The sequence below is a fragment of the Anoplophora glabripennis genome, unplaced genomic scaffold (genome assembly GCF_000390285.2).
Source record: "Anoplophora glabripennis isolate ALB-LARVAE unplaced genomic scaffold, Agla_2.0 scaffold87, whole genome shotgun sequence".
Lineage (NCBI taxonomy): Eukaryota > Metazoa > Arthropoda > Insecta > Coleoptera > Cerambycidae > Anoplophora > Anoplophora glabripennis.
In genome coordinates this window covers 1,299,597-1,322,686 of record NW_019416928.1, presented here as the reverse complement: position 1 = coordinate 1,322,686, position 23,090 = coordinate 1,299,597, and the positions used below count along the sequence as shown (strand labels likewise).

The window sequence follows — 23,090 nt, the reverse complement described above, 5'->3', positions numbered from 1 at the left end:
GGGATTGATTGTTTCACTTTATGATTTTTTTTTAGGGTCCAAAACAAAAAAACCTTATACCAGGGTCCCCGTTGAAGAGGAAGAAGGAAGAGGGAGGTCCAGGGAGCACAGCAGACAGTTTTTACTCTATGTCACAGCCTATACCGGTGCCGGGGCATCGAAGGACCAAGTCTTCGTTGGAATCGAAATCATTTTCTCCCAACTATGCAACCCCCGATATGGTAGCTGATACTGAACTAGGCGCGAGCAATAACGTATGCCACAAAAATGACAGCTAAACGAATAAATAAACGTTGACCGTTTTAGACCCCAGATTTGACAACGCTTCAAAGGAAAAGGCCGTCTTTCCCGGAGAACGTCGATGAAGAAGATCTGATACAAATAGCGACCGACGCTTTTGTCAAAGAACTAGGACTCGATGATTCTTCGAGTTTGCAGGGAAAAGTGGAAATTAGGGAAGTGTCAGCTGGTACATATTTAATGAAAGAGGACTCAAATAAGGTAAATAATTGGCATTTTTTGTATTTTTACTTAAAGACAGGTTTTAAATATGGTTTGGAGACACCTAATATTTCCCATATGAAAATGGGAGGATTGTAGCTTTAAAAAAATCAATTTTTCGCATTACATTCTACTTCAGCAGGAATTCCATGTCATTCCAACTTATACGGAGTGTAACTTTGAATGGGAGCTTGTTTTCTCAAATTCTGTATGCAAACTCAGCAAACTTTATATCTAAAAAATTAGTTATAGACTATAGTTGCAAAACTTTTGTAACATTACTAAAATAGAGATGAAAAACAAGAACAGTGAGTAATAATGTAATTTCTATCACAGAACCTTCAAAATTGCATCCAACATATTCTTTGACTTGGACGAGAGATGGGCGCGAGTGTCATTTAATTTCTTTAGAACTAAATTAACATAATTATTTTCTCGTTGTTTTACCAGTTCACATGATTTACGGATTTTAAATAAAGGATACAAATCTTCACGAGGATAATACGAAATATTTGCTATATATAATAATTATATTATACATAGTTTGCACACAATACATTTTTGAATGCATACGCATTTTTACCCGAATTTGACGCGCAATATCTCCGATGTCCGAGGTCTGTAGGTTCACAGTGTGTACAACTGCTAGTAAATTATTAGCGCTGTTGCCACATCTACATAGTCTTTATGCGTTCATTAAATATAATTTAAAACTACTTAAATATGATATTTTTATGTCATATGAGTAGATTTATTTGCTATATAGATAATGTTTATCCCAAATAATTTCAAAAGAATTTAATTTTTTCTTATGGGACTTTAGTCGCATAAGAAAAGCATAGAACCCCCTGCACTCCTCACTTCCCTCGGACCCCGATATACCTCCTTAAAACAGGAACTTATCTTTCAATCAAATTATGAATTTGAAAAATATGCAATTAAAATACCCAAAGATTCCAAACGTCATCTAAATAATCATACGTATTAAAAATAATTTAGGTATTTACCCAAAAGCAAAATTCAGTAATTTTTAAACGCACAAGTATAAAACAAACTACAATATATGCTTAAAATGTCCACCGCCATTTTCGATGTACGCGCGACACCTTTGAACCCAATTTTCGCGCACTCGCTAGAAAACACCTCAAGAAAAGGAAATAGTGATATGCAAAAAACACCAGCACACGGTCCAGTTCCAGATATCAACTGAATTGCATATTGCTGAACAGCTTAGTACCCCGTGTTATTCGCCGCTCGATATGAATTTTATAAAATTTTAAATTTATTACTACACTAATTATTTTTTAGAATTAAGCATAAAGAAGTTCAAAGAAGTGATAAACATTGTATTTTATGGTATTCTATGCACGCAGTTATGTCAATATTCCTTAGTTAATCGAACTTTTGTACATCAAGTTGAGATTTTGGAGATTTTAATAATTTTTTTCTCGGAAATGCTTGAGTTTAGGACCTATGTCATATAAGTTTTTTTTGTTTATTTTAATGTATTCTATCACCTGTTAAAATTAAGGCAGTCAAGCTTCTAACACTGTATATGTATAAAGATACATATGTAAAGATATAAAATTATCACATTGTATCAGGTGGATTGATATTAAGTGGTTCACTTTAAATTAGAGGTCATTGATACTGAGATGCACAAACTGAACACAGTGCTTTATAAAAATAACAAGAAATACTTTTTATTAAAAATTAAAAAAATAATTATTTTAAAACAAATTATTTTAAAATGTTTTAATGTTTGAATTTGGTTTTTCAACTGCTTTGATGTCAAAAAAATACAGTGGTTCTAAAATAGTTGTATAAAACCAATCCGTTTTTACAAAGTTATTTTCGATTGCTGTTTAACTCTCTCTCGTTCATGTTAGTTTCTTTCAGCTTGCTTAAAAAAGTAATAACAAACAACACTGATACAACTGAATTTGGGAGCTGCCCTGTGACGATGTAGACATAAGTGCAGTTTAAAAACCAGTTATTGAACTTTTTTTTTTGGTTTAAAATAAATTATTTCAGACTAGTATTCTGGAGAACACATACTATTGTCTAAAAAATTGTCCCCTCTCCCTCCATTTAAAGTTACACCCTGTATACACGTAGAGAATTGCACAAGAGACAAATATGTTCACTAAAGGTTTTTTATTTTATTAGGAGAGAAAGGAAGTAGAAAGTCTCTTCGTCCTCGGTAAATTGATTCTGCAACAGGCAAAAGAGTCATTTAATTTTTAGGGACCATAAAACTAATTTGGATTTTTTTCAGGACGTCGCCCTTGTATATGTCATCTCTGGCGCTTTAATTGTATCTCAAAAACTAACCGAAGGCGATGATGAGGTGCACATGTTCACCGCTTATCCTGGAGAAATAGTTGGAGGCCTAGCCGTATTAACAGGAGAACCGAGCTTTTTTACGATACGCGCAAAGCATTTTACCAGAATAGCTTTACTTTCCAAAAACACGTTTTACAGGTGAATAATCTTCACAAGGAACGATCGAATAGTGGTTCTAAATAGTATGTAATAATGTTCTAGTATGATGAAGGAAAAACCTAAGATAGTTTTATATATAGCCCACTTGGTGGTCAGGCGACTATCGCCCTTCGTACGACAGGTCGATTTTGCGCTAGACTGGCTCTTTATAGAATCGGGAAGGGCAGTTTATAGACAAGACGATGAGAGCGACTCTACTTATATTGTACTTTCCGGACGGCTGAGGTCCGTAATAACGCAAAAGGATGGTAAAAAGCAGCTGGTTGGGGAATACGGCAAAGGCGATTTAATTGGAGTCGTAAGTAAGAAAGGTTACCGATTGCGACGATGTTGTAAAAGTTTCCTTTCAGGTTGAGATGGTGACGCAAACCAAACGAAGCACTACTGTGATAGCTGTGAGAGATTCCGAACTCGCCAAACTACCCGAAGGCTTATTCAATGCAATTAAATTAAGATTTCCGATAGTCGTAACTAGGCTTATTAATTTATTGGGCCATAGGATATTAGGTACTTGGAAAAAGCCAGCAATAAACGTTCATACTCCTAGCAGTTCGGCGGTGGACACTAGACCTTCACAGATTAACTTTTCAACTGTGGCTATAGTCGCTGCGTCCGATGACGTACCGCTAACTGCGTTTACTTACGAACTTTACCACTGCTTATGTGCTATTGGTGAGTACAATTTTTTTTATAACAGATTTTGAGTTCACAATTAGTGTAATAAACATAAACGTATTTAAAAATTTTGCAATTTGGAAACCGTGTTCGATAAAATTCAGAATGAGAGAAAACGGTTATTTGACACGATGTGCAGTTTTCATATGAACAAATATCTCTTACAATACTAATTAAAATTTATATCGATTCTCTAAAAACATAAGTACTTTATATATTTATATTTAACAAAATTTAGGTATAAAAAATGCCCCAAGCTGTAACTCTGTTAATAATTGTTCTATTTAAAAAAACAAAAGACTTGTTAATGGCTTGACAAATACTGCAATCGAGCACTGATTTTAATTCTTTTTTGCCATCATCAGAACATTAGGCGATTTTCAATTGGTTTTTCTGAAGGAGTTTTATCTGATTTGGAATTGACGAACAAATATTCATAAAAAAATTAATATAAGCTTATTAATATGAAGAAAATCCCCAAAAAAATTATGACTAGTCTGGATACCTAAGAGACGAAATATTAATAAAATAATTTTTCACGATTTAGTACAGTCCTGTGGGAATGCAATTGACGAACAGTTTCCACAGCAACTTGTATAAATAGAAAACCAATATCTAAGGAGCCGTATCACAGCTTGTAGAAATCGATTAGGTAGTTGTAAGATACATAATTTATAATAATTCTCCTTCAAACTGCTGTCGTTGACTAAAACTTATCCTCCATATGCGTGAAAGCGGCAACGCCGCGGTCTCGACGTAGCGTATTATTTGAAATTCGCAGGTGTCCAAACAAACAAAATGATCGAACGGGAGCGAGCGAACGCCGAGCCGAGCCAAGTGCAACGTTGCCAAATCTAAAGGTTTACTACTCTAGTCACTAGCGAATCTACAGAAACTTTCGTTAGACTTTAGACGTACCTCCGTACCCGATAAACCTCCTTAAATGTCAAATTATTAATATTTTTGGCCTGTTCGATAGACAATTTTTTTCTGCAGTCAACGATATATTACAACTTGATATTTGTTAAATATTTTATGGAAAAAATATTTTACAAAATTTATTAGAGAAATTCACGTCAACTTGTGATAAAAATGTCAAATTTGCCATGAAAACAATTAAATTTAGAAGCATTAAATGTCACGTACGCGTCATTTCCTAGGCAAAATACTTATCAGTGTATTGTCAAGTGGTTATTAATTACAAAGAAATTAAACTTAAAAACACTAATGAACTGACCGATATGTTGCAAGTATACTTTCAATGTAATAAAAATAGTGCCCAAGCAGAACGTCTGTATGCAATTCGGTTTCTAAACAGGAATGTTCCACAGCGACGAAAATTTAAAAGACTTGGATACAATCTCAGAATGTGTGGTTCTTTTAAAAAGCCTAACAATTCGCAACGCATTTTTAATGGTTCTGTAGAATTAGACGTTTTGCTTAGTATTGAGGGAAATCCACAAGCTTCTACTTGAGAGATTGCAAGTAATATTAATTCTTCGAAAGACACAGTACACAACATCTTAAAAAAACACAAATTTAAATCGTATGTACCAAAGAAAGTGCGAGTGTTTGAAGATAACGATCGTGTCCAAAGGGAGCAATTTTGCCATTTTTATTTAAATATGATACAAGACGCAGGATTTTGAAGAAAAATTATATGGTCAGATGAGTGTACCTTTAGTAATAATGGCATTTTTAACCGAAATATCCATCGATATTGGAATCAAGAAAATCCCAGAATAACTGTTGAAACCAATTACCAACGGAGATTCGGTGTTAATGTTTGGTGCGGTATTCTAGGTAATCAATTAATTGGATCATTTTTCATCGATGGAATTCTAACTCAAGACAAATATCATAGAATCTTGTCAGAAAATCTTGCAAACTTTGGATACCTTACCGCTTGCAGAAGTGTATAGGATCTATTTTCAACAAGATGGTGCTCCTCCGCATAATGCTCGAAGAAACACTAATTGGTTAAATGCTAATTTTGATGAAAGGTTGATTGGCATGACTGGTCCTGTTCGATGGCCTGCCCGTTCTCCTGACCTCGTCCCCGCAGATTTTTGGTTTTGGGGATATCTTAAAAATCAAGTAATTTTGACACATCCGGAAAATGTAGGTATTTTAAGAGAGAGGATTATAAACATTTGCCATGAAATGCCTCCTAACTTAATATCAAATGCTACATATGAGGTAGCCAGAAGATGTCAGTTATGTATTCAACAAGATGGAAGACAGTTCGAACAATTTTTATAAGGGTTTTTTATTGTTGTTTTGTTGTTGATCTGGTATCTATTTGTTTTGCTTTGTGTTGTTACTTTAGACATAGCATTTCTCTAATAAATTGTGTAAAAAAATGTTTTTTCCATAAAATATTTAATAAATATCAAGTTGTAATACATTGTTGACTGCAGAAAAAAATACTCTATGGAACAGGCCAAAAAAATAATCACTTGACATTTAAGGAAAAACAATTGAAAATCGCCTAACGTTCTGATGATGGTAAAAAAAATTAAAATCAGTGCTCGAATGTAGTATTTATCTAGCCATTAACAACAGTCTTTTGTCTTTTTAAAATAGAACAATTATTAACAGAGTTACAGCTTGGGACGTTTTTTATAAGACAGCCTGTATATGATAAAAAAAATGTTTGCTGATATTTGCAATACATTTTAGAAATAAAATGTTTTCTAACGATTGAGACAATATACAGACAGGGTGGGTGAACATGTCCCACAATTTTTTTAGATATTTCAAGAGGCTATAATAACTACCACAATTCAACAAATCAACACACCCAAAAAATTAAAAACCTTTATTAGACCAACATTAATAATTTAAACAGAAAAATTTACAGCAAATGTTCAAAGTTTTTACCTTTGGCTTCAATACATTTACATTCCAATGCCGTTTTCAACTGTTCCATTATTACATAGCATCTTCCTGAGGGTTTTTGCTTAATGATGGACCACACCGAATTATCTACTTGGTTGAGATGCCACGAGTTTGATGGTCAAACGTTCTTGCTCCAAAAGTTCAAACCACTCTTCGCAGTGTGACGCAGAACTCGTTCTCGGTACTTGACGGCATTAATTTTAACGTTTGTTAGGATGATGAATAGTAGGGTGTCTTCTCGATGGCTCAGATCGTCACCAAACTTAGGAAAATGGCCAATCTTCTGCGATTTTAGCGGTTGTGGAGCGATTTAATTGTGAAACTCTCTCCTCGGTGAAGAGCTTCTTCAGGTGACCACCAGCGACCAGTCGACGCATTCCACGGCATTTTTGTAGATGCTTCACCTTCATCGGATCAACTTGTAACTTCAAAGTCCCAGCTTTCTCTTGACGGTGTTTCGGTCACATTCAGTGCTGATTTCCAGCTCTATGGCCATCTTGCGCATTGGGAGTTCAAAATTTCAACGGATTTGGCAATGTACCTTGTTGACATGCTCAGGAGTGGTGGCTATTGACGGATACCTGCTCCAAAGACAGGCCACAGTCCCTCCTGCATCCTTGAAATGTTTCACAATATCGTAGACGGTTCTATCTTGAAACCGGTCGTTTGTAGTAGTAGTTTTCACTAGAATTGACATAGAATTTGTTTAGAGCAGTGTGCATTTTATAAAACTTAATTTTATAATAAAATTTATGCGAGTCGTACATAATTTTTAACAGATTGTCAGTGAAAACACTCAGATACAAGGTGTGTCATTTAACACTTCCCCTGCCGATATCTGCGAAATGAAGAAATTTTTATTAGTTCCGAAAATTGGGGTTTTTAGGTTCCTCGAATAGCTTCAAATTGCAATTAGAGTTGTTAGTTTAAATTTTTCTGTATAGATGGCGTGACGATACAACAAATTTTTTTGATTCCTGGAACATGGAAATGCGGTTCATCTGAAAGATCGTTAAATTTTGAGTAATTTTTGTAATATAAAGTTTTTCCCAATATTTACTTAGTTTCGAGACAGCCACATACTAACTAACAAACAATACATTACAAAAAAAAACAAATGATCAACTACAGAAAAAAAATTGTACATTGCTAAATCTTATAACAGGCAAATATTATTAAAAAATTCAGTCATAGGTCGCTCATGTCTTTTGTTTAAAATAAAACATTATGACAGATGACACATATTAGTCCACATTCGAGGAATCAAAAAATTTTTTAGTATCGCCACGCCATCTATAAAGAAAGATTTGAACTAGCAATTCTAAATGCAAGTTGAAGCTATTCGAGGGACCTAACAATCCCAGTTTCTGGACTAAAATAAATTTCTTCATTTCGGAGATATTGGAGCGGGAGTGTTAAATGGCACACCCTTTATATATTTTTTTAATTGTTATTATTACGTTTAATTTACATTTGTATTTCAAGGTTCAACTTTAAGACTGACTTCAGATGTAGTGAGGAAAACCCTTGGAACGACAATAATGGACCCGAATAACGAGTACCGTCTCTCTTCGTGGTTGGCGCAGCAAGAGGACCAACACAAAATTTCTCTCTATCAGTGCGACCTAACGGTTAGCGCTTGGACCCAACGTTGTATCCGACAAGCCGACTGCATCCTAATCGTCGGCTTGGGGGATAACTATCCTTCCCTGGGCAAAGTGGAGAAGGAAATTGAACGTCTGGCCATAAGGACACAGAAGGAATTGGTGTTGTTGCATAAAGAGGACGGGAAACCACATAATACCATCGCATGGTTGAACATGAGGACGTGGGTGTCGTCGCATCATCATATATTATGCCCTAACAGGCTGTTTTCTAGGAAATCGATTTATAGAATAGTGAGTAGATATGTCGAGTTGAGCCGAACGATTATTGAAACTGTGTGTTTTAGAACGAATTATATTCAAAGGTCTGTTCCACGGACCCGAATATACATTCAGATTTTTCGCGTCTGGCCAGATGGTTAACTGGTACATCAGTCGGGCTAGTTTTGGGTGGAGGCGGAGCGCGGGGTTCGGCTCATATAGGGATGATAAAAGCTATACAGGTAATCTGTTTTACTTAAAAATATGTATTTGAGCTTGTTCGTGTGATAACTCGACATCTTTTATGTGATCTATTATTTTTCTTATACTTTTGAGCGGTTTTAATAGGAAGCTGGCATTCCCATTGATATGGTGGGCGGAGTTAGCATAGGTGCCTTCATGGGAGCTCTTTGGTCTCAAGAGAGGAATATTACAACCGTCACACAGAAGGCTCGGGAGTGGTCAAAGGTAATTATAAGTTTAATTATTTTTTAATTTTTATAATTTTTTTTATGTACCATGTGTCCCATTTTAACCGATACATGTGAATATCTCGTCAGTGAAGCCTCCAACCCAAAAATGAAAGTTGTTTAGTTCATGGGGGGAAAGCGGTTGATGACCTTGAATTAGATTCTAATTGTGACCTTCAAGGTCAATTGAAGGTCAAATTCATAATTTTAAATGGAATCTTCTATTTTTATACCCTGAAAATGGATTTGGAAGAAAATAGTACATCTGGATGTGATCTCAACTGTGACCTTGCAGTAAGAGTGAAGGTCAAGCGAGTTCAAATTATTCGTCACCCCCTGAAGCAACCCCGGAATAATATGTTTGCCCCCTAAAATTGATGGGATTTTCATCAAGACATTCAATCATGGCTTTGGATTTGAGCACGACCTTAGCCTTCAGGGTCATTTGAAAGTCGACTACGGAAGTCGACCTTAATTACCTCTACAAATGTTTTTAAGTATATTTGGGATCATAGGTCGGTGATCTTGGAAATGAAAGATTAAAAAATCTTGAAGGTCATTTGAAGGTTGACTTTGTTTCTTTCTACATCGGTACCTGTATTCCTGAGGCTGATCCTGGAAAAGCGGTAAATTTTACACCCGAGTACGTTGCAAAGTAATAAGGGCAAACCTCTTAATTCAATGGTCCACAAATAAAGGGAAATTATTTTTCAATTTTTCAGTCACTCAGTCTAACTTTGTAACATACTCAAATATGCCTTTTTCAATTTTGAAGCAGAGTTATGCCTTTGTTGAGTAGTATGGGGGCAAACATCTTACTCCAAGGCTGCTTCAATGGTGACAAATCATTTGTGAAGTCACTGTCTTTTTGGCCTTGACCGCAAAATCAAAGTTGAGGTCACATCCGGATGTAAAATGTTTTAACAAATCTGTTCCCAGGGTAAAAAACAGTGTCCCATTTAAAATTATGTTGTTGACCTTCAATTGACCTTCAAGCTAATGGTTAGCGTCTAATCAACAACCGCTTTCCCTCAATGAACTGAACAACTTTCATTTGGGTCTTTCTTAAGGGTAATAAATACTTGTTCTCCAGAATACTAATATGAAATTTGTTTTTTTTTTTTAATCAAATATGTGGTCGGCTTTCAAGCTGCATTGAAACTCTTGTCCATACGCCACTGGGCAATTCCCGAACTCATTTGTATGTATGCACTTGTCACTCGTTACATTTTTAAATCGAGTGAATGAAAGTAACGCAGAGTGAAAATACAATGGAAAATAATATCGTAACAACAGATTACTTTTGTATGACTTCGTGAAAGGGTATTTTAAAGCCATATTTTTTTCTTGTCGATACGAATAAAACACCAAACATTAAAACAATGTTTGAGTGTTCTTTAATTAAGAAATTAATATGTTTTTACATGTTTTACTAAATTAAAACATTACTAATTATAAGTAAAATTAGTATATGCCGTAAAATAATTATTTTTGCTGTTTTATAAAATCTGATGGATTTCACGTTTTTAATTAATAATTAATTTCAATTTGATTTAAAAATAAAAAGTTTTTACAATTTTTTTAAAGCACTTTGTTTAGCTTGTGAATCTCAGTGTTGGTGATCCCTGACATTGAACCTCTTCTAGGTAAACTGTGTAATATCGATCCACCTTATGTGATATACAGAGTGTCCCAAAATTCATGCAACAAAATTTGGTTTAGATTCTTAAGACAAATTTAGGGGACCCGTATTTTTTCTTTTTGCCAACTGGCCTCCCTCTTTCGGAGTTACAACCCCCTGAAATCTGCCCCTAAGAAGTATTTTTTATATCTCAAAACCATGTACGAGAATCACTAAATTAGGTACACAGGGGTTTTATGATGTGTGGAATCTCACAGTGCTACGCTTTTTAGTAAGAAACCCGCTTAAGACACTTTTAGGTGGGTCACCTTGTCTTTGGAACCAGAAAAATTTGGTCGCAAATTTGATATTTTTTTTAATTATTAATTAGCTAGAAAGCCATTGAATTTAGAAACTTTTTTGTCTCTTGATATTTGTTTCATAAAACGCAATGTTTTTGAGGAGAATGGCGAATCACGATATACATTCGATCACATTTTGACATTTTTCTCGAAAACATTGCGTTTTACGAAAAAAGTATAAAGAGACAAAAAGTTTCTAAATTTAATGACTTTCTAGTGGACTGATACTTTTTAAGAAATTTAAATATGCGACCAAATTTTTTTGGCTCCAAAGACAAAGGAGCCCACGAAAAATTGTCATAAGGGGGTTCCCCGTCAAAAAACGTTGCACCGTCAGATTCCACATGTCATAAAACCCCTTTGTACCAAATTTAGGGATTCTCGTACAACAGGGTTCGGAGATATAAAAAAAAATTTTTCTTAGAGGCGGACTTCAGGGGGCTGTAACTCCGAAAGAGGGGGCTACTTGGCAAAAATAAAAAATACGGGTCCCCTAAATTTGTCCTAAGAATCTGTGACCAAATTATATTGCATGAATTTCGGGACACCCTGTATTAACAGGACATTAGGCGGACAAAATACATACAACCAACGAAATTCAGAGAAACGAAAATGGCTGAATATATCACCGCTTTATTTTATTCCATATGTTTCAATTTTTAGGTCAACAGTTTACGTAAATTCCATAAGGTAAATTCACGACTTTCTTTCTGCTTGAAGTAAAAACTATACCTATTATTACCCCCGTTTGAAGTCGTACATACCGTCACACCAAATTTTATTTAAATTGGAGTAGTTCAGCGGAATTTGCAAAGAACAAACCTAACGAAAAATAAATTATGTACAACACTTGCAGTGTTGTTGAAAAACAAACATTTTTTCAGAAAATGACACAGTGGTGGAGACAAATTATGGACTTGACATATCCGGTGACGTCGATGTTCAGCGGTCGCGATTTTAACCAAACAATCCGTGCTACTTTAGGAGACACGTATATAGAAGACCTCTGGCTGCCTTATTTCACTGTTACTACCGACATTACGTCGTCTTGTATGAGGATACATACGCATGGTAAGTTCTTAGCGACTATTGTATGGGATATCAAATCTATCATAGTGTACGCACCCTCTTGCAGGAGAATGCATTTTATATTGTGATCATTGATTAAGGAAATCGGGTTTTGGTCTGGAAATTTTACACACTATAAAATATTTAAGATTTGATCTATTAAATTCCAGGATTTAGGCGTATTTTTCGTAAGTGAACGTTAACAGAAAAGCAAAAAGTACATTATGAGAGAATTATTATAGTTCTACCATCAATAATTAAAAAGTCATAGCTACAGAAGTATTTAGTGGGATATATGCAATTTTTGTAGTCACCTATCTAAAATAGAATATGGGATATGTATTGTTTTTTTTTCTGAAAGATAGAACTTAAAAAACTCTAATATGTCATATTATTATTATATTTCAATTTATTTTATTATATTTTATTATTTATTTTATTATTTATTTTTTATTTATTATTTATTTTATTTTATTTAGTTACTAAAGTGTACTTAGTATTTTTTCCTAGTAAAATTTGACAAAAATTAGTTATTGATTTTCTTCGTTGGTTGGACATCTTTGTATACTTTTGATTGTAGATACGTACGTCACCCGAAAAAGACTAAAAAGAGCTAATTCCTGAAAATTTTATTTGTTCATTTAATTTATTTACGATTTCATAGTTTGCCTATAGACCAGGGAAATAATAATAATAATAAAATAATTTTTGCTGTAATACATTCGGTACAACTCACATAATAAATATTTCGATTCTTAGAACTGGGCGAGGTCCGGAATATTTTCAAAATTGCAAAAATGTTTAAAAAATTTTAAAAAATACCTATTTTATCTGAGTTTTTTACTTATATCTTGGAACCTATGCATTTTGGAAGAATATTGAAACAGAAAAAAATTTTAAAATTGAATTTTGCACAATATACTGTAAGTTAAAAATGTTTAAATTGATTATCGATATTGCAAAATAGCAATAATTAATGAAAAAAGGACAAAATATTCTTTGGATAATTTTTTTAAAATATTTTAATTGCTCCGAGGGTATTCTAATTTTTGTAAAAAAAACTTTAGAGTACAATAAAATAACACCAAATTTCATTAAAATTGGTTCGATAGTTTTCTCAAAATAATTTTTTGAAAAAATTTTAGGAAAAAGAGTTCGTATTTTCAAAATGTTACACAGCCTCAAATCTAGATACTTTAAAATTTTTTCACATAGAAAAGATCACTCAACCTTTCAAATGGTTTTTGAAAAATTTAAATCAACTTATTAGAATGGCCATAGTAAATTTTTAAAGTTAACATTCTTTTTTCTTATTTTTAAACAGTTGGATTACATTTATCAATTTGAAATTTAGTTTTTTTCAAAAATTATAATTTTAAAGTTACCGAAAAAAAGAGTTGAATTCCATTTATTGGTTCTCGAGATATAAACGGTCAAAGTTTATCGGCATTGACCGTTAATTTATAAACAATGTAACATTAATCTTTGACCCAGTGGCTTCTTTTTTCCGAGTTCTAAGCTGGAAAAAATTTTCATATCCATAAGTTAACGGCAACATAGATAAATCATCGGAAAAGCTGTCGCTTGCACGCGCAAAAAGTGACTCAAAACACAAAAAGAGGGGGAAGAGGCTTTCGTTCCGAGACTGAATTCGGAGGTTCAAAATGCGAAGGTACGAAAAAAATTGCATTATCTCGGCCTCTAATGGACCAACTTCGATCTTTTTTTTTAATCCGATGTCTCGCGAGCCAAGGAATTTGAATATCGTAATGCCAACTGTCTAATTTGTACATATTTTGTTATAAACAAGGTTTATTATTTATGCATTAAATAATTGTAATTATTACAATTATTTAAATAATTTTTCTTTAAACAAAATTTTTATGTTAAATACAGATAAAATTAAGAAAAAATAGTACTTTAAAATTATAATTAAAAAAAAAAAGTAAATTGCAAATTGATAAATGTGATCTAATTGTTTAAAAATAAAAAAAGAGAACTTTAAAAATTTACTTTGGCCGTCATAATCAACCGATTTCAATTTTTCAAAAACCATATTAAAGGTTGAGTGGTCTTTTCTATATGAAAAAATTTTGAAGTATCTAGATCCTTTATTTGAAGCTGTGCAACATGTTGAAAATTCGAAATTAATTTATTTCAAAAAATTATTTTGCGAAAACTATCGAACTGATTTTAATGAAATTTGGTGTGTTTTTTTACTAGACTCTAAAGTTTTTTTACCAAAATTAGAATGCCCTCGAAGCAATTAAAATATTTTAAAAAATTATCCAAAAAACTTGATTATTTTGCCTTTTTTTTCATCAATTTTGCAACATCGGTAATAAATTTAAACATTTTTAACCCACAGTATATTGTGCAAAATTCAATTCTAAAACTTTTTTCCTCTTCAATATTCTTCCAAAATGCATAGGTTCCTAGATATAAGTAAAAAACTCAGACAAAATAGGTATTTGTTTAAATATTTTAAACATTTTTATAATTTTGAAAATGTTCCGGACCTCGCCCAGATCAAGGGATCTACACTTTTATTATGTGAATTGTACTGAAGGTAATCCAGAAAAAATTTGCTTGCCCCCTCTCACATCCACCTCAAAACAGATCTGCCCTGGTCTACTACCCCAATTTGGAATAACAGAAATGATAAAACAATTAAACTTAATTTTATAACTATGAAGTTTTCTTCACGAAATTTAGTACTAATTTAGTTAAGGGAGTGGAAAATCCAGTGGCATAGTCAAATTTTAAATTAAAAAATTGCCAACTTTTTGTCAAATTCGACAATGAAAATAAAATACGTAAGTTGATAACTGACGATAAATTGAAATACATGTGGTGTACTAGAGTTTATCTCTGTCTTTCAACATAACCGAATGAAATTCAATAATAAATAACCTTTACAAGGGTTTTTCCGTATGAAATGGATTTTTGTCTCCCTATATTGAGTAGATATGATTTTTTTATTTTATTGATGGCAGTATTAGATATTGCTTGCAATTTTTGGACACTGTTCATTTTTATTTATTTGTGTTGTTAATTCATGGTTTTGGGCACCTTCCTCGCACCTCATTGCTTCTAAATTTCAATTTATTTACTCAAATAAATATGAAATTTAAGTTATTCTCACGAACTTTTGTACTCAGTAATAAAAATCTATTTTGTCATTTTTTCAAAAACAATGGATTATGGAATAAATTTGAAATTGTTTGGAAGTGGAATAATCGATTATCCTCTGGAACTCACGCTGACACAAAAAAAAAACTAAAGCTTCATTTAAAAATTTCCGAACATACCTTCATGGGAATTTTTCTATTACGTAGAATTCTTCATTAAAATTTGTACAGTTGTTTTGTTTGTTACAATAAAAAATAATCCATTCGGTCTGTGTCAAATTTAATTTTTTTGGTGATTAAATGAATTTTCATTCATTTTTTTTTAAATTGTTTCCAGTGTTAGATCCTGCATGGAACATTTTGACCATAAATGTAGCTAAAAGGTAGTGCTAAATTAATCTCGTAATAAAAAAAAATTACTGCTCCTCTAGATCTCCTGGAGTGATTTCTGACACACCCCGCCGGCACCCATATTCATTCTCATTCTTTGCTTCATATCGCTTCATGAGTTTTGTTGCTCGTATGTTTTTTGGTGGATGTGTTGATTGTGATTGGTTAACCTATGTGTTCACACTATTAATCGAAAGGGATTTTTACTGCTTTTTATTTTGATGAAGTCAGTGTACTTAAAACCCCAATTTTCAAATTTTAAAAACACGATTTTAATTCGAGGTAAAAATCCTGCTTAATTTCATTTGTGCAGAACAATAAACCATAACGTCGTAAAGTTTGAAAAAGATTAGGTTATCCTCGGCAAAATCTTCTATAAAGGGTTGTGGGTACGTATGTAGATTTAGAAATAAAATTCAAAACGTTTACGTCAGCGCAAGAGGATACCTTAAAAAATGTTCTATTTAAAGTAATACGTATTAATTTTACTAGAAGTTTTACATTTGCATCGTTCATTAATTTATTGTAAATATGTCGATAAGCCAATGAAATTATTGTTATGTGCATTGCTATTAAGATATTAACCAAACCTTTTTTTTTTTCTGGAATATCCTATGTATTTTTTTGATCTTCAAGATCAAAATTCAGAATTTCAGTAATATAGGTATACAGCATATCGCACTGGGAACTATTGTGAATTATACAGGGAAAAGTATTTGCGAAACTTTTTTTGATTACTAGTATCAGTGGGCAACATAAAATATTTGCAGGCTTCTGGATTTTTAAGTTGTCCCGGAAGTAAATTCAGTTATTTTAAATTAATTGAAATTAAATTTGTAACATTTTTTATGCCTACTTAATTTTTGAAGGAAAATGTTATTCCAAACATGATTACGGTATTTTTGGTGCAAAAAAACAAAATGTAAGTAGCCAGAATTGTAAAAATTCATGATCTGGAAGAGATAAAAATGTACAGAATATTCCATAAAAGTATATAATTTAATTACGGTTTATTATAAATAACAAAAGCTGTTGCTTCCGATAAGTTAAGGCATGGTTAAAATTTTGGCACTTGTTTCTGGGAGAATTATAAATATTATAAAATTTTACTACTAATTGTAAGGGCCTGTTCTATAATGCAACTATAAAGTTCCATATAGTTATTCTCCGGATATTTTATACTTTGATTTATTCCAAATATAACAGAGTTTGCGTTCTACATTGCTTGTAGTACTTCGGTACAACTATAAGAAGGATAACCACCGAAAAACGCCGTAGTAGATACAGCGCGCAGATTTAATTCATTGACAGAAAACAGAATAAAATGCGGGAAATATGTTTTGCAACACGAGACGGATTAGTCAATCTCATTTAATAACTATTCTTATAGCTTGGAATATCCGTCTAAAAGCCTCTATTATTGTTTTCTTCACAACATTCGAACAACTTATTTAAATATTTTGGAATTCCTACGTCTTTGCGAATGTATTTCGCGCGTTATTAGAAATATCGATTTTTCGCTTCACCATGGGCTAAATTGACGCAGTAGTCGATACCAGATGCCCAACACATGGCCCCGACGATCTAAGTCTTCTTATTCAAAATCATTGCTTTTCATAAGGCCTTCTCCAAAGGACTGCGATGGTCGAGCTTTGCAAATTTATTACTACCAATGACAAGAGGCACCAGTTTCTCAACGACTTTATGGCGCTGCTAAACCTACTTGAAAACCCTTAACTTTTCAATAATTATTGTTGACTGAGTTGACAAATCCATTCAGAGAACTAACAAATAATCTATCATGAGTCCCGGCTTTTGTTACGCTATCAACAAAATATTTTTATACTGATTTACCGATTTTTAAAATCTTTTGGTTGCCAATGTGAGCTGATGTCCTCAACAAGAATTAAGATATAAGCAAAAATAGTCAATAATATAATAAAAAAACGTTATATTAGAATTTATCCAGAATACACGAATTTAGTGAGGGTTGCTTTGGTGTGCAGCAAAAATGAAACTCTCTCAACAGTAAATAAAAAGTATTTTTTATTGAAAACAAAAGTGCAGTACAAAGAAATGTTGTCAGGTCGAGCGTTCATTGGACAGTCCTCTTGTTGAGTCGTTGGCAGGTATCAGTATCCAGTCCCTAGCGTCAATCTGCCAACTTCCACTGGCCCTTTTCCTGTAATTATAGTATGTCCCGTATTACAGATTTGCATCAATTTCTTGTCGCTTGCAATTGTCAGACCGGTCAGGCTCTACGTTATATTTAAACGGGTCATGCAGACATGTGTACCCACAACAGGATACAGGTTAGAGGTCATGTACTGCCAAACAAACACAGACCATTCAGACCACCTGCCAAAGAATAATGGAAGTCATGGACCAATAGAAAGACAGAGTAACGTTATTCCAAGTATATCTAGTGTAATTTGGAGGTATAAGCTGTACCCTAGTTTATCCGGAGTGTTATATGGTGATTTAGAACGTACTTAGCCTTATACGTAGTTTATATATACTTGCATTGTAGAATTGGCCCTAAATGAGTTAAATAAAGCTTCTTAGAGGGTAAGTTTTAAATACCTGTTTTAAATTGTCTATAGTAAACAAACTGATATCACGCTATTTTACTTGTACCATTGCACCACTGCATTCTTGTACCATTTTGAATTGATTTTTTTTATAGACACTTTTTTATGGGTATTTAAATATTTGTCTCCATTTTTATATGACATATGATTGAAATGATGAAACATTCCCTTACTGTATGGCTTTACCGTATTTTCTATGATAACGCAGTGAAGTTTTATACTAAATTTTGTAAATATGAGCATTTAGTTTAGCCTAGCTATTCCGTAGGCTCTATGTGGCGCTACGTGCGCGCGTCAATGTCCCTTTCTGGGTACATGCCCCCTTTGTGTGACCCCACCGACGGACATCTCTTACTGGACGGAGGTTACACTAACAATCTTCCAGGTAATTGCGTTTTTGTATAGGTAACACATTTATTTGTATTTACTCTAGCACCAGTTCGTCGGTTACGCTTTAAAAGGTAAGTAAGGCCGTGGTTACATTGGAGCTGCAAAGAAAAAGGTAACCAATCACAATTTTAGTAATGCTGTGTGGGAGAAAGAAGAGGAAGTTTGTATTTTTAATAGTTTGGTATAAATAAAATTTTATTGAAATATTTTGCTTTTTAAAAAGGCTGTTGTATGTCGTAATAGTCGGCTGATATTTTGAGGTGAGACGGTTTCACTTACTGGAATGCCATTTTTCTTACATCATTTAGAAAATTCCCCGAAAAGAATATATTATGGAAGTGTTAAAATTGTTATTAAGTCCTTTGCAATTGTTTTTGGTGCGTACACCATTCCTTTGTTGATTGGCAAATAAGTATTTTCAAATAAAGTTTGTAAAATAGAAGATAGCCTACCCTGAGATGCCAAAAAGGGTTGTGCAAAGTATTTTTTTTCACAATAACTGACAAAATTTTTATTTTTGTTAAAGTTACATGCAAATTTTGTTTGAATTTTTTTGTTTAGAAAACTGTGAACATGGAAATTACCTGTATCGTTTTATAAAAATAATTCCACTAAAAGAAGACCAACACCAGTTTTTCGGATAACCCCATCTGTTATTTTGTTTTTTCTTATGCTCCAAAGGGTATTTAACCTCAAAATAATATAGAAGGACTATTACGACAACATAATCTTTAATCCTTATATTAGAATAAGTTAATCAACAGGTCAATTGTGGAGATATGTCAGGGCAAGTATGTCAATCGTCGGTATCTTTCCCCCAATGTGTGACCCTCTAGATGGCCACTTGATAGCGGATGGTTGCTATGTTAATAATGTACCAGGTATGGTTTTAATGACACAGTAAGTTTTATTTCAGGATTTAGTGAAGTAGTGACCAAATGGTATGTATAAATATGTGCAAGTTTCTTCCGTTATGTAAATCGGTAACAAGTGAAAATTTTTCAAAATTTTTCCTTTCCCTGTTAATTGGTACTTTTTGATATCGGTTATTAAACTAACAGAGTTTGAATTGTGCTAAATCTACAGACCGAAACAAATAAGTTTGCATCTGAGATAACTCTGCCTACAAATGCACTCTGGACGTGGCAGTAGATAGCCACTACCCCAAATCGCTGCGCCTATGTCTTAATTTTTCTAGCTGAATGTGTCCTTCCTCAATCTCGTGCAACACTGCCTGAGTCAGAAAAGCGAAGTTATTTGTGTGGGTCTGTATATATTTTATAGTGTAGACAGAAAACATTAAATTCCTTACATTTTTCTTAATGTATATATTAATAACTGTAAACACTGTTTTGTTTTCATTCAAAATTGAAACATTTTCACTTCTTAGTATGAAATAATTATCTGCAATAATTATTCTGATATATCTAAATTTAATTTTAGTCATAGGCATCCGCTTCTAAAATTAAAAAACATTAGGACTATTTTAAAAAATATCTTGGCGATTTTTTTTATTTATTCTGTAACATGCTACAATTACTGAAAGTGATATAAAAATATGATCTTCAACTTTATTTTTTTTTCGTATATGTAACCAATAATATTACAAAAAAATAGATTTACTAAGAACCTCGTAGAAAGGCAAACATAAATATTTGTGTAAACATTGCACTTATATCTTGTGGTATATCTGGTATTTGTTTTAAAGAACAAGAGGGTTTGTTCAATTGTTGACATTGCAGTTTAGGGGAAGATCGACATGATCAGATCTAAGAAAAGGTGCCTCAAGAAGAGGCATTTTTTTGCTTGTACTGTTAAGAAAAATGATAAATGTAATAAACAATAATGATAAATGCATGTTACTCAGATCTGAGCAAGTCGATTGCTATGCCCCCCGGGATCCTGGCGGCCTACAAATCGTCCTTATTGTCACGTAGAGGCATATGTGTATATCCATTTCTTGGATTATACGCCCCTACGTGATAAAATTTGTGGACAAGCGTCAGCCCCTACTCTGACTTATCTGATTGCGTGGCTTATTAAATCAATGATGCGGTTTCCTACAATTATTTGTTTTTTTTTTAACAGCTAAGTAAGAAAAAGTACTTGAGGATTTCATATCTTAATATCAAAAAAAACTAAAAGGAAAAGTTTATCTATGTTTGATAGTTTTTAAGTTAATATACGCCAAAGTTAAGAAACTAAATGTTTAGGTACCCATTTTAATTACTTTTAAAGATGTTTTATTCAAATTTGGTATAGAGGGGCTTCTAGTTAAAAAAGTTTTTATTTTAGGAAAGAACTGGACACCTATGCTAAAATCAAATTTGGTTATATCAGAATAATCGTACAGGTACTTACTCAGTACTAAAACGCCAAAACGATACAATTTAAAATAACAGAGTATTTATTTTAATACTTTCACATTTTTTTCAAATTAGTTTTCTACCGTATAATAAAACCCAAAGAAAAGCATTACCTGTTTGAAAAACGTTTTGATTAAATAAAAAAATGTACCCTATCTAGTTCATTTTCCTATAATTTCATATTGGGAAGGTCAGTAAATTTAATAATTACCTTGTACTTATCTAGCTGATGTTATGCGTAGTCTCGGAGCGAATCACATTCTGGCTATAGACGTTGGCTCGGTGGATGACCAAGATCTAACAAATTACGGAGACGATTTGTCGGGTTGGTGGTTACTATGGAAACGGTGGAATCCGTTTACAGAAACTGTCAAAGTTCCTAATCTACCGGATATCCAGTCCCGGTTAGCATATGTTAGCTGTGTTAGACAACTAGAGGTAAGTATTAGTATTTAAAAGGATTTGTTTAATTAACAGATTGCTCATTGCCATCAACATTTAAAATAAGAGTAGTTTCCCACAATATTATTAGTTAAAAAGTCTGTTTTATCTGTGAATCAAGTTATATTTTCATACCACCTATAATTAGTAAGTAACTCTTTGTCAGTAGGTACAACGTAATGTTTTGTGTCAGTAGGCATTGAGAAACAATGACATTTAAGGTACGACGTACTTTGTAGGTTATGTGTCCTCATCCTCAAATAAATCGGTAGATAGACATCTAAATAGCTAAATCGTTTGTCAATGCTAGACGTGGCATGTAGTTCACAGAGTAGTTCTAGTCTATTTCACCTATTGCGGAACAAGTCATACTTTCGTAGTATGTACAAATTAGTAGGTTGCTTTCTGTCAGCAGGTTCAAAGTAATACTTTGTGACAGTAGGCACTGAGTAGCAACGACAGTAACAACTTTTCAATTAATCGCTGAAAGAAAATAATTTTTTTTTAGGAAGTGAAAAATAGTGACTATTGTGAATACATCCGTCCACCTATCGACAAGTATAAAACACTACAGTTTGGTAGCTTCGACGAGATTAGAGAAGTGGGTTACCAACACGGAAAAGCCTACTTTGACGGTCAAATGAGAGCGGGAAACTTGCCCATTTTCAAAGTAACCTCAGAAATTCATAAGAGTTCCTCTAACGTTCATTGTTTAGGTGGATATACGTTCACCGATTTAGCCCAAATGGTTTGCAAAGTTTCTAGGTAAGCTAGTGTTAATGTGCCAATAAATAAACTTTGACACTCCAAGTCCTGTTTACTTTCACTCAAATACCGCACACATATTTGAAAAAAGCATTTGAGGCTACACCCATATGAGTAACTTATTTATTTACTCATATGTCTACACCTAATTAACAATTTTTTTTAGACCTTATGAAGAAGAAGAATCTACATCAAGTTCTTCCGATGAAGAAGATGATAGAGGAGGATATGCGTCAGAGCCTACCGTAGGTCTTCTGGAAGTAAGTTGATATCTCGTGGGTATTAGTTTATTTTTTTGATGTGTGTGTCATAAAATACAAGAGAAAGGGGTATTTTTTGGTCAAAATTTAGTTTACGCTCTAATCAGAAATAATTATAGCTGGAAACTCTGCATATATTTTTATAACTATAGTGTCTATTTTAAAATGAAAAGTTTTTTAGGGAACATCTTTCGACAAGCAATTTTTTTTTGTTCGGTTCGTAAAAACGACATTCTTTAATGTCTCAAATAAAAATTTTGCATTACATGTATTCACCGTAAAGTGTTATATTACGCAAAATTTTTCTTTTTTTTTATAGGAGAAAAAGCATATACGAAGAGCAGGAGGATCGCTATCTTTATCTGAAAACGAATTAGAATCTGATGTGGATTTTGATATAAATAATACCTACCAAATGTGAAAATTAGTCATTAACGTAATTCTGGTCATGTAATACTTATTCATCGTAGAATATAACTATATCTACTTTTTACCGTGTTATTATGTATATTTTCTAATACTGAAGAGAAAATTGCAAATAATAACTTAGTTTTTTTATGTAATTTCACCAAAAAGGATCTCTTGTATATTTTTTGATTAATAAAAAATATATTACAGCATGTTTCGCAGTCTTAATGTGAAAAATTCGACGAAATCCAATGAGACCAGCTGAGCAATAATTAAAACCTTTCATTTATGTCACATTTTGAAGAACTGGAATAAGGTTTAATATTTTTTTTATTACACAACATGAGGGGGACCCAAGTGGCGTCGTTTGAGACAGTTGT

At 33.0% G+C, this 23,090-nt stretch overlaps 1 protein-coding gene across 3 annotated transcripts in view; it reads left to right on the top strand.

Moving 5' to 3' along the window:
- Window positions 1-22,872, top strand: part of LOC108907196 (neuropathy target esterase sws) — a 28,235-nt gene extending 5,363 nt beyond the window's left edge. For 2 of the 3 annotated variants that reach the window (XM_018710762.2, XM_018710759.2), the window contains exons 7-20: window positions 36-254; window positions 307-501; window positions 2,780-2,985; window positions 3,049-3,304; window positions 3,357-3,678; window positions 8,068-8,480; window positions 8,534-8,689; window positions 8,796-8,915; window positions 11,785-11,971; window positions 18,349-18,465; window positions 21,063-21,274; window positions 21,786-22,042; window positions 22,209-22,302; window positions 22,622-22,872. In XM_018710762.2, coding sequence (XP_018566278.1) covers window positions 36-254; window positions 307-501; window positions 2,780-2,985; window positions 3,049-3,304; window positions 3,357-3,678; window positions 8,068-8,480; window positions 8,534-8,689; window positions 8,796-8,915; window positions 11,785-11,971; window positions 18,349-18,465; window positions 21,063-21,274; window positions 21,786-22,042; window positions 22,209-22,302; window positions 22,622-22,723 — 2,856 coding nt within the window. In that variant the 3' untranslated portion in view covers window positions 22,724-22,872. Of the gene's footprint in view, window positions 1-35; window positions 255-306; window positions 502-2,779; window positions 2,986-3,048; window positions 3,305-3,356; window positions 3,679-8,067; window positions 8,481-8,533; window positions 8,690-8,795; window positions 8,916-11,784; window positions 11,972-18,348; window positions 18,466-19,234; window positions 19,352-21,062; window positions 21,275-21,785; window positions 22,043-22,208; window positions 22,303-22,621 lie in introns of all 3 variants that reach the window. The other variant, XM_018710760.2, reaches the window with a different exon arrangement.
- Window positions 22,873-23,090: the final 218 nt, after the last annotated feature.